Source organism: Podarcis tiliguerta, assembly GCF_965153285.1.
Source record: "Podarcis tiliguerta genome assembly, chromosome: 11".
In the NCBI taxonomy this organism is placed as follows: domain Eukaryota; kingdom Metazoa; phylum Chordata; class Lepidosauria; order Squamata; family Lacertidae; genus Podarcis; species Podarcis tiliguerta.
The window spans coordinates 6,194,647-6,208,132 of record NC_139544.1 but is presented as its reverse complement, the minus strand read 5'-3'; the positions used below and the strand labels follow the sequence as shown (position 1 = coordinate 6,208,132).

The following is a 13,486-nucleotide window of genomic DNA, read 5'->3' as shown; positions in this document are numbered from 1 at the left end:
TAGGGATCTGCAGAGTCTTTGCAGCTTACGTAACAGATCTCAGCAACTCAGCATTTTGGCTAATCTACTTTATATGTAGATAAACACACACGGAACACTGCAACATGGCTCCCTCTAGCATCAGATAGCAAAGAGAGAAAGCAAAGGACAATAGTCCCACTTCACAGAACACAGTAACACAAGCATACTGTCTCCATCACTTCCCACTCTGTGGAGTCAAAACATACACCGTCATGTGATAGACAAAAATCCCATGACTGCAGTCACGGAGCAGGAATTCTAACACCTGCTGCCGTGGCACATGTGAGTCAGAGCAGCCATATGCCTATGTGGAGCACTGAGCCTCTTGGGCTTGCCAATCAGAAGGTTGGCAGTTTGAATCCCTGCAACGGAGTGACCTGTTGCTCTGTCCCAGCTCCTGCCAACCTAGCAGTTTGAAAGCATGCCAATGCAAGTAGATAAATAGGTACCACTCCGGCAGGAAGGTAGATGGGGTTTCCGTGCACTCTTGTTTCTGTCATGGTGTGTCATTGCACCAGAAGCGTTTTAGCCCTGCTGGCCCCATGACCCAGAAAGCTGTCTGCGGACAAATGCTGGCTCCCTTGGCCTGAAAGCGAGATGAACGCCACAACCCCATAGTTGCCTTTGACTGGACTTAACCATGCAGGGGTCCTTTACCTTTATGTGGAGCATATCCACATAAAGCGGGGGGAGCCTGGGCAAGCCCCCCGCCCTTGGAACCAGTAAACCCATAGACTGGTTGTACAGGAGTGCGGCCACTTCACACACTGGCTAAACACGCAGCTGGGAGAGACATGAGCTGGCAGAGAGTCGTGGCAGCTTCACACAACACCGTTTCCTCTTTTGGTGGGTGAGGAAGGCAGCCTGCCAAAGCTGGAATGGGGGTGATTGAGGCCTAGTAGTCCATAAACATCCAGCAGTGGCTCCAGTTAAGCCCTGCCAGGGCCGGCCCACCCCTGAGGCAAGGAGGTCAGGACTCAGGTGGCAAGACCCACTGGGGCAGCAGCAGCAGATCCCGCTGTCAATCTTCCGCCCTTGTTCCTGATATGTGGGTCATCCCTCACGCCTTCTCCCCTGCTGAGGAACCCACTTTGGGGTCCGCCTTAGGTGCCAAAGCCTCTTAGTCCGGCCTTGAGCACTTCAGGTGTGAATGGCCATCCATGGATACCACAAACGTTCCTGTTGCCTTGGAGACAGCCAGGATCAAGTGCTTGGGCCGGTTCCATGGGCGAATCCAGTGTTTTTATTGGGGGGAGGCAAAAATTGTTTTTGGGGGGAGATTGGGGGGGGCAGGCCTCTGCTGGGGGGGGGCAGAGAACCTCAGTTAATGGAGTACTTTTCATGCTTTTCAATCCTTTTTGACAGCTGCTGCCTTGAGCATTGTTTTAACTATGGAAAGCCGGCATACAAAGAAGAAGAAGAAGAAGATGATGATGATGATGATGAAAGGCGAATCTGAGCGGCAAGGGCAGGGGTCAGCAAACTTTTTCAGCAGGGGGCCAGTCCACTGTCCCTCAGACCTTGCAGGGGGCCGGACTATATTGGGGGGGGGGTGAACAAATTCCTATGCCCCACTGATTATGATAATAATAATAATAATAATTTATTATTTATACCCCGCCCATCTGACTGAGTTTCCCCAGCCACCCTGGGGAAATAACCCAGAGATGCATTTTAAATAAATGCACACATTCTACTCATTTAAAAAAACACTGAAGGTGAAAGACTTCTGGGAAAAGATATATAACGAATTGAAAAAAATGTTGAAATATACATTTATAAAGAAACCAGAGGCCTTTCTTCTTGGAATAACAGGTTTGGAATTGCCCAAGAAAGATGTTAAATTATTTTTGTATGCCACAACTGTGGCTCGTATTTTGTTAGCTAAAAAGTGGAAAACCCAAGAATTACCAACGATAAAAGAATGACAAATGAAGATGATGGATTTTTCGGAGCTAGCCGACCTAACCGGAAGAGTCCGTGACCAGAAGGAGGAGGAGTATCAGGAAGATTGGATCAAATTTAATGATTACTTAAATATGTTAAGTTAAATTAACTGAAAACAGCTTGCAGATACTTAATTGGCTTAGGATTTTATATAAGTTAAGTGATGAATTAATATGTTCAATTTCATATTGTGAAGATCTAAGGATGTTAATGTTTAAGTTAATTTTTTTAAAGAACTGTGATTTGGAAAACCGTTAAAAGGATGTGCAATGAAATTCAACCAAGAGGAAGCGAGGAAGTCACTTAACAATGTTAATAAGTGTAATTTTTAATAAGGCTATGATTTATGTTTGTTTGTTTTCTGTGTTTGTTTATAATGTTGTGAAAACCAATAATTTTTTTTTGAAAGAAAATAAAAAATAAAAACACGTTGATCCCTGGACCGCCCGCAGGCCGGATTGAGAAGGCGATTGGGCCGCATCCGGCCCTTAGTTTGGCTACCTGTGGTCAAGGCAAACCGCGCGGCCTCGGCGGGAATCGCGGCTTGCGCCTGCAGGGGGCGCTGCTCCCCGGAGGGCCGCGGCGAGAACGCGGAGGCGGCGCCGCTCTTGAGGGAGCCGCCGGCTGCCGGTCGCCAGCGCCAGAGGCCCGCTCGGTTGCCTAGCGACCCGGGTAAACAAACGTGGGCGCGGGGCGGGCGCGAGGAAGCCGCGGATCTTTGCGGCGGGAGGGAAGGAGGGCGGTTTCGCCTCGGGTGCGGCGGGACGCGGCGCCCCGCTCCTCCTCCTCCTCGTCCCGCGAGCAGCGCAGGCTCCGTGGCGGCGGCGGCAGAAGCGCGCCGCGCTGGACGGAGAGTTTCCGAGTTCATCCTTCCCTGCGCGCAAAGCCCAGCCGCTGCTTTTCTCTGACGGGCGGCGCGGGGATCGCAGCCCGACGGCGAGAGGCAACTATCCCAACTTTTGCTTTGGGTCACTTAGCAACATCTTCAGCGCTTGCTTGGGAGGGAGCCCTCTTGGCCGCTTTGCGGAGGGGGGGGGTCTTACTTCTGAGTAAACAGGCCTAGATAGGTTGGGGCTGTAAAGATCTTTAGGCTGTGGAAGACTCTTGCGACTTGTGAAAGGAAGTATTTTGCAAACTGTGTTTTACTCTTTGCGTGGTTCTGTTGCATCCCTTTTCCCATTACAGTAGTACCTCAGGTTAAGTACTTAATTCGTTCTTAACCTGAAGCACCACTTTAGCTAATGGGGCCTCCTGCTGCTGCCATGCCACCGGAGCACGATTCCTGTTCTAATCCTGAAGCAAAGTTCTTAACCCAAGGTACTATTTCTGGGTTAGCGGAGTCTGTAACCTGAAGTGTCTGTAACCTGAAGCGTATGTAACCCGAGGTACCACTGTAATATTATGCTGTTTATTGGTTCCAGACAATGTTTCTTACACGAACTTGGGGGGGCCCGCATGCTCCCAACTCTGCCCCCCCCACAAAAGAGGTAGGTTAGGGGAGAGATGGTGACCTTGTGTGATTCTGGGTCTCCCCAGTCCTGTTTGTATGGAATCCAATCTAGCATGGTCTCTCTCTCTCTCTCTCTCACACACACACACCTACCTTTGATTCCTGTGGCTGTTATACAGTCCTACCTCAGGTTACAGACGCTTCAGGTTGTGTTTTTTCGGGTTACGGACCGCCAAAACCCAGAAGTACCGGAACGGGTTTTGGCGGTCGCACATGCACAGAAGCGTAAAATCACACTTTCCACATGCGCAGAAACGCTGAATCGCAACCCGCGCATGTGCAGACGTGCAACTGCGGATTGCGAACACTGCGGGTTGTGAACGTGCATCCTGCACGGATCACGTTCGCAGCCCGAGCGTCCACTGTACAGTGGTGCCCTGCAAGACGAATGCCTCGGAAGACGAAAAACTCGCAAGACGAAAGAGTTTTTCGTTTTCTGAGTTGCTTCGCAAGACGGATTTCCCTATGGGCTTGCTTCGCAAGACGAAACGTCTTGCGCCTTTTTTTTTTAAACCGCCAATGCATTCCTATGGGAAACCGTCAATACACATTGGTGCTTCGCAAGACGAAAAAACTCGTAGAATGAAAAAACTCGCAGAATGAATTAATTTCGTCTTGCGATGCACCACTGTATATGCATAACACGTGGGAGTTCAACAGGTTGTGGCTCTTGACAGCATTTAGAAAAATGTTCCACTGTCAAAGTTCTGTTTGTTGGTTTTATTGATCTTGAAGAGCCTCAAGCAGTTCTGGGTTATAAAATGAAAGAAGATGCTACTTCTGCATAACTTTTCAGAGCAGTTCTTCATTATAGGTAAGAGTAGTTCTTTTCTAGGTAAGAGAAAAGTAATCTCTAATATGTTGCTCTTTGTTCCCCGTTAAGTGCTGAAGACTGAGAATATAATGAGGACAGAAATAAAAATAAACTCTCTCAGAGTGAAGTTTGCAAAGTAAGCGGGAATTGTTTCACACACAAGCTGCAATGGAAGAGATTCCAGTTAAAGTAGCAGTAAGAATAAGACCTCTACTTTCAAAAGAAGTCCTTCACAACCATCAAGTATGTGTGAGGTTAATCCCAAATACTCAACAGATTATTATCGGAAAGGACCGCGTTTTCACGTTTGATTTTGTTTTTGGAAAACATTCAACCCAAGATGAAGTGTACACAACATGTATTAAGCCATTGGTGGCATCTTTGATAGAAGGGTATAATGCTACCGTTTTTGCCTATGGACAGACAGGCTCTGGAAAGACTTACACTATTGGAGGAGGTCATGTGGGTATGTGTTTGAAACCTTATATTTTATGATGATTTAATCATAGTATTCTTGCAACGTTATTTTATGTCTCACCATTGGTAAAGCGACAATAAGGAAACTTCTGCATAAACTGCATAATCTGTTGATATCTGTTGTGTGTGGGTTTTTTTTACTTCTCTTCCTCTTAAAAAAAGACGTAGCCAAAATTCTTCACTAAAATGTGCTTTTTCTGTTATGCAGTGCAAAGAGTACAACTGTCTGTCTAACAGCATTTTTATGTTAATTGCTGCCATATTGAAGTATTCTTAATTAGCCAAAGTATTTAAAATGTATCAAACTATTCTAATCTTAGTTTTCTGCTGAAACATGGAATACAGAAGCTATCCAGAACAGTGGGTTTATCTAGATTACTCTCAAAGTAGCTAAAAGTACAATTTATGAAATACCGCTTTCTTAGTAAGGGATTCACTTTGGTACAGTACTTCCCAATAAAATAAAATAAATCTATTAGCCACTCATCAGTTAGATTTTAGGGAACATAATGTGTTTGTGATAGGTGGTCTACCTCCTGGCTTTCCATATTAAGATTTCAAGTTGTACTGATGTGAAGCTGTGCCATAGGTAACGACCACAAAGTAATATGGTGTTTGTGCCAGTCATTGTCCACAAGGATGCAGAAGGATGTATCATTGTCAGGTCATTCTGTTCTATGGTGTCACGTGACATTTTTAAAAATGCATTGGCAGTACCACAATTTATTTATCCATTAAATTTATATATCTCCCTTCCTCCCAGAGGATATAATGAGCACTACCCACTTTGTACATTTCAGCCATTTATTCATTTGCTGAAGAAATTGGGAAAAATCATATTGTGTCAGATTAAATTCTGTTAAACTAAGCCATAAATTTGGCACTCACTTTTTAACTACACATTTGCAGGTGATTTGGATAGTACTAATTTGATCTTGAATGCAGACTTGGGAATATAGAAAGCTGCCTTATACAGAGTGAGACAATTGGTTTATCTTGCTCAATATTGTCTATGCTGACTGGTAGCAACTCTCCTGGGTTTCAGACAGGATTCTTTACCAGCCCTGTCTGGAGATGCCAGGGATTGAGCCAGCAACTGTCTGCATGCAAAACACATGTTCTACCATTGCTCTAAGCTAAGGGTTTGGTTGTCTTTGTATCATGACTCAAAGTCAGAAATGCTGGCCTTTTAAAAAACAAAACATTGTGTTTTTTCTCTTCTTTCTTTTTTACTTCCTGCTAAGGTTCAGAGCGTGGCTTGACTCCACAATTCTAATAGCAGGAGACTGTATCACTTTCAATATGTTTGCAGAATTCTGAAATCAGACTCTTGCTGTTCAAATATTGATGATGTCAATAGACAGGCTGTTCCATTGTATAGGAAAGGAGTTATTTTATGTTTCCAGTGACCTGGGCTTAGGTTGATTATAATATCAAAACTAAGTATTATAATGAAATAATTGAAGACAGCATTTACTCTCTTGAATCATGTTTGCTGGCTGTAGGTATCCATCAGTACTGGACTTCATATTTGGTTCAGGCCATTCTCTGAGGGTGTTGAGGGCTCTTTTTGGTCTTGTACATTGTTGGATATTTTTCAGTTTGGGGGGGGGGGCATAAGGATGTGCACAATGTGCTCTGTAGGCTTTGACCAATTCTGTCCCCTCTTGGATGAGTATACAGTGGTGCCTCGCAAGACGAAAAGAATCCGTTCCGTGAGTCTCTTCGTCTAGCGGTTTTTTCGTCTTGCAAAGCAAGCCCATTAGCGGATTAGCGCTATTAGCGGTTTAGCGGCTATTAGCGGCTATTAAAGGCTTAAGGGATTAGCGGATTAGCTGCTAAAAGGCTATTAGCAGCTTAGTGCCTTAGAAAAAGGGGGTGGGGAGCGGAAAAAACCCCCCAGGAATCGCAAGACATTTTCGTCTTGCGAAGCAAGCGCATAGCAAATTCTTCCTGCGAAGCACCTCCAAAACGGAAATGCTTTCGTCTAGCGGGTTTTCCGTCTTGCGAGGCATTCGTCTTGCGGGGCACCACTGTATTTGGCAAATCCTTTTTTCAATTTGTAACCAACTATTTGTTATCTCTGAGAGGAAAGATTTATGTGTGTGACCTTGACAGGATTCAATGACTCATATTCATAAAGGTAAGAAGCCTTTAGAACCTTTGTGGAATTTCCATGTGTACATCTTTAGCATTTGAATGTACAAATTTTAGCTGGGTGCTTAGGCTGTTTTCTTGTTTCGTCTTAGCATCAGTTGCAGAAGAAGAGAGAGGTATCATTCCACGTGCAATTGAGGAAATATTTCAGATTATTTCAGAAAACCATAATATTGATTTCACTGTGAAAGTTTCTTACATCGAGGTCTACAAAGAGGAACTCAGAGATCTTTTGGAACTAGAAACCTCTATGGAATATCTACAAATTAGAGAGGATGAAAAGGGCAATACAGGTAATTATTTAAACTTAATTTGTCTGTTTGCTCTTGCTTGCTTGGCAGTAAGTAATATTCTAAATGAGTCTTTTAAAATTTGTTTAATCATTTTTTCGATGCAAAACATCAACAAGACACATACAACAAAAACCATAATAACAATAATAACACAATTTGACAATTCAGATTTGAATACACTGATATACCAACGACTATACCTTTTTAAACAATATTTTCCCACCTGTCATCCAGCTATTTCCTGCCACTATCCATCTTATCGCTTAAATATTCTTTCCAGATTTCTTCATATTTATCCATTCTTATTTTGTGTTGACATGCAGTTCGTTCGTATGTAGCTAATCCGTCCATATTATCCATGTGCTCAAAAAAATAAATTAAAAAATGAATTTTTAAAACATACAAGTATTGATGTCAAAAAGGCTACTGCTAATAAGATAATTCTAATAGCATATCATTACATCCAAAATATAACATGAAAACAGTTGCCTCTGCTGTGGTATGAACGTAACTTCAAGTCTTTACAGAGATGAAAATATATATTGGATTGGAGCAAGACTGCCCATGGGTAGAACTCTTAACCTGAGGTACTATTTCTGCGTTAGCGGAGTCTGTAACCCGAAGTGTATGTAACCTGAAGCGTATATAACCTGAAGCGTATGTAACCCGAGGTACCACTGTAGATGCTTGAAATTAGGCAAGTCTTTAAAACGGATGTGATAACTTGCTGTTTAGTACCTAATAACATTCTGTTTATAGCTTAAACATCTCCACTGTTGCCCTATATTTTTTAATTAGAGTAATTTTTCTCCACCTAAACTGTCTTCCAGTTGTAATATTTCATGACATTTTCATAGAACACATTTGGCCCTCCAGGCCCCTCTATCCCCACACCCCTGGTGTACTGGTTTTACAAATGCCGATGCTTGTTCCGAAATGAACAGGGATGAGAGAGTGACACAGAGTTTTTTAAAGGTCACCAGAACATACAGCTATGAACTTGGGAAGCAAATTACCTGTGCTTGATCTTGCTTTTCCTTTCTCCCTCCCGTTCTTTTTTTCTTGTGCGTTGTGTCTCTTTAGACTGTGAGCCTGAGTGCAGGGCCAGTTTTAGTACTGATTTTTGTGAGCTGCTCTGAAAGCTCTTTTTATTGGCTAAAGGACAGGGTATAAATGCTGTAAATAAATAAATAAAAAATAACTATAGAGCAGCATTGTCAGCCTTTTGTCTCCCATTAATTCCAATCCCAATTTTTATGCCATTTTATTTTTTAATATTATTTTTATTACATTGATCAGTCACTATATACAGAAGAAAAAAGATATAGTATGAAACTTAGTGTGTTTTTACCAAGTCTGACTCTTGCTCCATCTAGCTCAGTATTGTCTACACTGTCTTGTCAGCAGCTCCCAGTTTTAGACAGGATTTGTTCCCACCTGTCCCTGAGATGCCTGAGATTAAATACACTTTGTGTGATCAGCAATGGTGTGTGTGCGCACGCACACACACACTCACTGTTAAGTTGTGGGTGAACATATCAGACGACACAGCAATTCTTCAAACAGCTATTGTTTATTCAGAGGTCAGAACAGAACTGAACTGGAAGGGTTCAGCCAGCCTGCTTATATAGAGCTCCACTAGAAAGTAACTGTAACAACTTTCTGTAACTATCCAATCACTGAACGTCACTTTCAATCCCTTATTTGCATATGTGGACCTGAACTATCTACAGAATCCCCCTGCTGGCCCAGGGTGAGAACTTCAGTACATAACACTCACAACACTCTTCCGGATGCTCCTAGTGATTCCGAATTATTGCTTTTCCATTGTAAGCTACAAGTGGAATTGCAACTGATTTTCCCTGCTGTTAGGAGCATTGTGCTTTCTGTCTACACCAGTGAGTGTGACAGAGTTGCTGTAGATAGGATCAATTGCAGCTCAGCACACATTCCCTTGTGGAGAGTGTCATTTAATAACCACAGTGTTATTTTTTAAAATTAAAGAGGTATAGCGTTATAAGAATACTGTTGTAGTGCTATAACACTATACTACATTTTAAAATGTAGGCAGAGAAGCATTGGCAATAGGTAGGTTAAACAAACAAATCCGGGTCATAAAATGCTGCCCACAACAAATGTTGCAATGTGTGTGGTGTGGTGATAGGTTCACTTTTCCAATACATCACTGTCAAAACTTGGTCCTTTTTAAAAACCTGGAAGAGTAGTATAAAAAGTGACTGAATGTGGAGATTGTGCTACTGAAAAGAGGTGGACTTTCTGAAGTTAGATAATAGGGAAATCTAGTATGACAGTGACTGGATGATGGTGTTGTGTGAGGGCCCCATAAAAGGTAAATGAACAAAGTGGGGCAATTCACCCTAAATACCTAATGTGGAAACACACATAGAACACACCCCATTCAAATATCCGCTCTTCAAACACTTGCAGTTGTTTATAATTAACAGCTGCATACTTCCTAATGCCATAATTAATTTCAAATGTCTTCTTGAATGAGGCATATGATTTTTAATAGTCTATATTTTGCGGTTAGCTTTGTTTACTATTCTTTATGGTTTGTTCTTTAAAAATGTGTTTTTAAATTTATTTTTAAAGTAATTGTTGGTGCCAAAGACTGCCAGGTTGAAAACGTGGATGAAGTAATGAGCTTGTTAGAAACCGGAAATGCCGCTCGACATACAGGCACAACCCAAATGAATGAGCATTCTAGCCGATCTCATGCGGTTTTTACAATCAGTATTTGTCAACAACAACAACCGGGTCAGACTCAGAAGGACACAGATTCTGCGCAAGAGTCACCTCAAAGTTCAAGCCAGCTGATTGCTTCCAAGTTCCACTTTGTTGATCTCGCTGGCTCTGAAAGAGTAACAAAAACTGGGAACACTGGCGAACGGTTCAAAGAATCAATTCAGATCAACAGTGGCTTATTGGCTCTGGGAAATGTGATAAGTGCGCTTGGGGACCCAAAGAGAAAAAGTGCACATATTCCATACAGGGATGCAAAAATTACACGTATTCTTAAGGACTCCTTAGGAGGCAATGCCAAGACTGTCATGATAACTTGTATTAGCCCATCATCTTCGGATTTTGATGAATCACTCAATTCTATCAAATATGCCAACAGAGCCAAAAATATTAGAAACAAACCTATTGTCAACTACAACCCAGACTGGGACCTTATTGACGAAATGGAGTTTGCCATCAAGATACTCCGTGAAACTGTGCAAAACCAGCAGATTAGTGGACAAGTGCCTGGCAGTCAAGGGTCACAGGATTCATTTCGGGACAGAAACAAAATCCGCTCTCTTGAGGAGCAGCTTGCCCAGCTTCAGGTGGAAAGTTTTAACTACCGAAATTGCATGGAAGAAGCCTATGTGTTCCTTGCCGAATTAAAAAATCTTGCCAGCCTATCAAAAAGTCAACAGGAAAGATTGCAAGATTGGATATGTGTGGCTCAGGAACTCCGGAGAGAGGTTTCTTCAGTCCTTCCCCAGGTAAACTGTGGAAGTGGAGGTAACCAAGAAGGACCACATCACATCACAATTCTTCAGCTGAAGAGAGAGCTGAAGAAGTATCAGGTATTTTACTGTAAATTTAATGCAAGTGGTGAGAGTACAGAAAAAGGAAATCTACGCTGTAACTGGAAAGTTTATCCATTCTTAATCAAGGTTATTTGTAAATTGCACATACATTGTTTGCTCATCTGGAGGGCAAATCAAATTTGCTAGCTGTCCAAAAAATAGATTTTATTCATTGGGATAATATTTTAAGCAGAATTGTAAGGTTTGGAGGAATAAAAACCTGCATCAGCTTTACATGGCTGAATTACATATTAGTTCCTTATTTTTTATATTCTTCTGCAGCTTGAATACAGATAATACTATACCACAGCAAAATTGAAGTATTGGGAGAGTCTGACATAAGGGTGAAATAATTATCTCATACAAAATGATGTCTTATATATGGATTGATGTGGTGATACCTGTTTGTAAGGGAGGAAATTTGCCTTTACCTTATTCAGAATTTGCTTTAGAACACTGATAAAACACAATGTGCTACATTTATTTTCTACTTTTCTTAATAATAACAAATTGGCTCCTAATTCATTGACAAAATTGCAGAATCTCATTGAAAATAACTAAAATATTAATAGTTGTTTAGTTCTGTGGGGCATCTTTCTTTGTGTGTTGCCAATTTGCCTTATATTTACAGTCTTATCGCTTCTTGGCTAGTGCATGATTACTTGTTATGTATTGTGGTGACTGAAGGAATCAGACTACTGTATATCTCTCTGCATCCTGCCACTGAGTGAAAAACTAAAAATTCTCAGCAGGGGTGTTATACAAGGGAAGGTGAAAGTGCAACTCCCATGCTGGTGGTTTTGAACAGCTGTTTCTGCTAGGTCGCACTTGGTCTACACTTCATAATAGTGCTAGACACAAAACCTGTAAAGAGAAACTCATTTTCCCATTTCAGCCAAGGTTTACTGTTCTCATTCTAGTCCCTACAGCCAATAAAGAAAAAATCCCACATGAAACACAGATATATATATAGTTGTTGTCTGAGCCAGTTTTGATTACTTCATAGAAAAAAATCCCTTGTTTTTGCTTCCTGTGACTTAAAGTCACATACTGTAATCAAAGGCAAAGCATTAATAACCAATAACATCCCCCTTTTAACTTGCTGTTGTCCTAGATTGTAACAAATACTAAGGGCCATATTTAAATTATATATATAGTAGCTTTGCTTTCTAACAGTTTCTGTTCAGGTGGTAGAATAAAACATATCTAACTAATGGAGGAGTGAATACATTCAAGTTCCAATGTGCAATTTGTTCAAGACCCTCCATTTCATATATTTGGTATTCTTTTTAACCCCTTATTACCTAGCAGGCTCTTGCTACCGATGCAGAAGTGTTTAGTGAGAGAGAGCTTGAGATAAAAGTATTGCAAGATCAAATACAGAAGCTGATAAAGGAGAATCAAGAATATATGGAATTGCTGAAGGAGGCCCAAGAGACAAATAGGCTACAGGTAAATTTCCATGTGCTGGCTATTGGTGAAGGCTGTATGAAGTAATATTAAAGTTGTCAATCTTCTATAAATTATTAAACCAACATAGTGGAAATAATCTTAACCCAAGGGAAGTAATCTGCAACGGACATTATCTGAAAGTCTGAATAGTGATATTCATGTTCATTTTAAAATGTAAGTGTGTGTAGGATTGCAACCAAAGTTTGGGTTATGCCCTGTCAGAATTGCACAGTATCATTCTAGATGTTTTTTTTTAAGGGTGTGTGTATAATGTATTTTGGTTTTTGAACTACATTTATTTTAAAAGTTTAAATATTACATTCCCAGTCATCATACTGTTAACGCTTTGGTGGACTTGAATGAATCTCAGCATTGCAGTATCCCAACTATTTAATTCTTAGCCTGAGTTTTGTTGTTATATAGCAACTCTTAATGTTGTTAAGCTCACAGAGTTCTGTTTACTTACAGGCAAACAACTCTAGTGCTAAAACTGACCACACATCACAACATTTAATTACCAATTAGAGCAATCAGAACTTCTATTTATTATGCTAACTCCCAAGATGTATTGATTCACTAGAAAGGAATACAAGAGAAATTCAGTATCTCAGCCTAATCTACCTCACAGTGTTGTTGTGGGAAGGAAGGAAGGAAGGAAGGAAGGAAGGAAGGAAGGAAGGAAGGAAAAATTCAGTAGCAAGAACTGTTCAGGCTCATGTATTGGTCAGCAAGGGCAGAAATTACTTAGTTTTGCAATTTTGTCAGATGTTTGATAAATACATATTTTGTTTTGTTTAAAGAATGATAAAATGGTGGAGCAGCAGCTTATAATTGACCGGCTAAATGACAAGTTAGAGAAAATTACAAAAGCCTCTGCCTCCAGTGGTGGTTGTGGAGATGGACCAGCTGGTGTGATATCTTCAAAAAGACCATACAGTGTTCCTCTAACTAAACGTTTGGTGCAGTCCTTTAATGCTACCGTGGGGCTGGATTCTCGAAAGGTATTTTTTATTTAACAAGTTTTATATAGTGCTTGATTGTAAGAAAGCCTCTAAGCAGTTTAGAAAAATATAAAATAAAACATTAAACTGCCGAATAGACAGTTAAAAACTGGTATTAAAAACATTCAAAAGATGGTTTAAAATGTATGTATGAATATTACCATCTTTTTTCTGATATATAAGTACGGTACAAAAGTGACCATTCTCCACCACAG

General features: G+C 41.1%; 1 protein-coding gene and 1 long non-coding RNA gene across 8 annotated transcripts in view; one reads left to right on the top strand and one right to left on the bottom strand.

Moving 5' to 3' along the window:
* Positions 1–13,486, bottom strand: part of LOC310659793 — a 37,220-nt gene that overhangs the window by 7,590 nt on the left and 16,144 nt on the right. The window lies entirely within an intron of this gene.
* Positions 2,611–13,486, top strand: part of KIF27 (kinesin family member 27) — a 30,730-nt gene continuing 19,854 nt past the window's right edge. For 4 of the 7 annotated variants that reach the window (XM_083403327.1, XM_083403325.1, XM_083403324.1 and 1 more), the window contains exons 1-6: positions 2,611–2,911; positions 4,362–4,758; positions 7,019–7,219; positions 9,833–10,815; positions 12,127–12,270; positions 13,071–13,271. In XM_083403327.1, coding sequence (XP_083259453.1) covers positions 4,461–4,758; positions 7,019–7,219; positions 9,833–10,815; positions 12,127–12,270; positions 13,071–13,271 — 1,827 coding nt within the window. In that variant the 5' untranslated portion in view covers positions 2,611–2,911; positions 4,362–4,460. The remainder of the gene's footprint in view (positions 2,912–4,361; positions 4,759–7,018; positions 7,220–9,832; positions 10,816–12,126; positions 12,271–13,070; positions 13,272–13,486) is intronic. The other 3 variants (XM_083403326.1, XM_083403328.1, XM_083403323.1) reach the window with 3 other exon arrangements.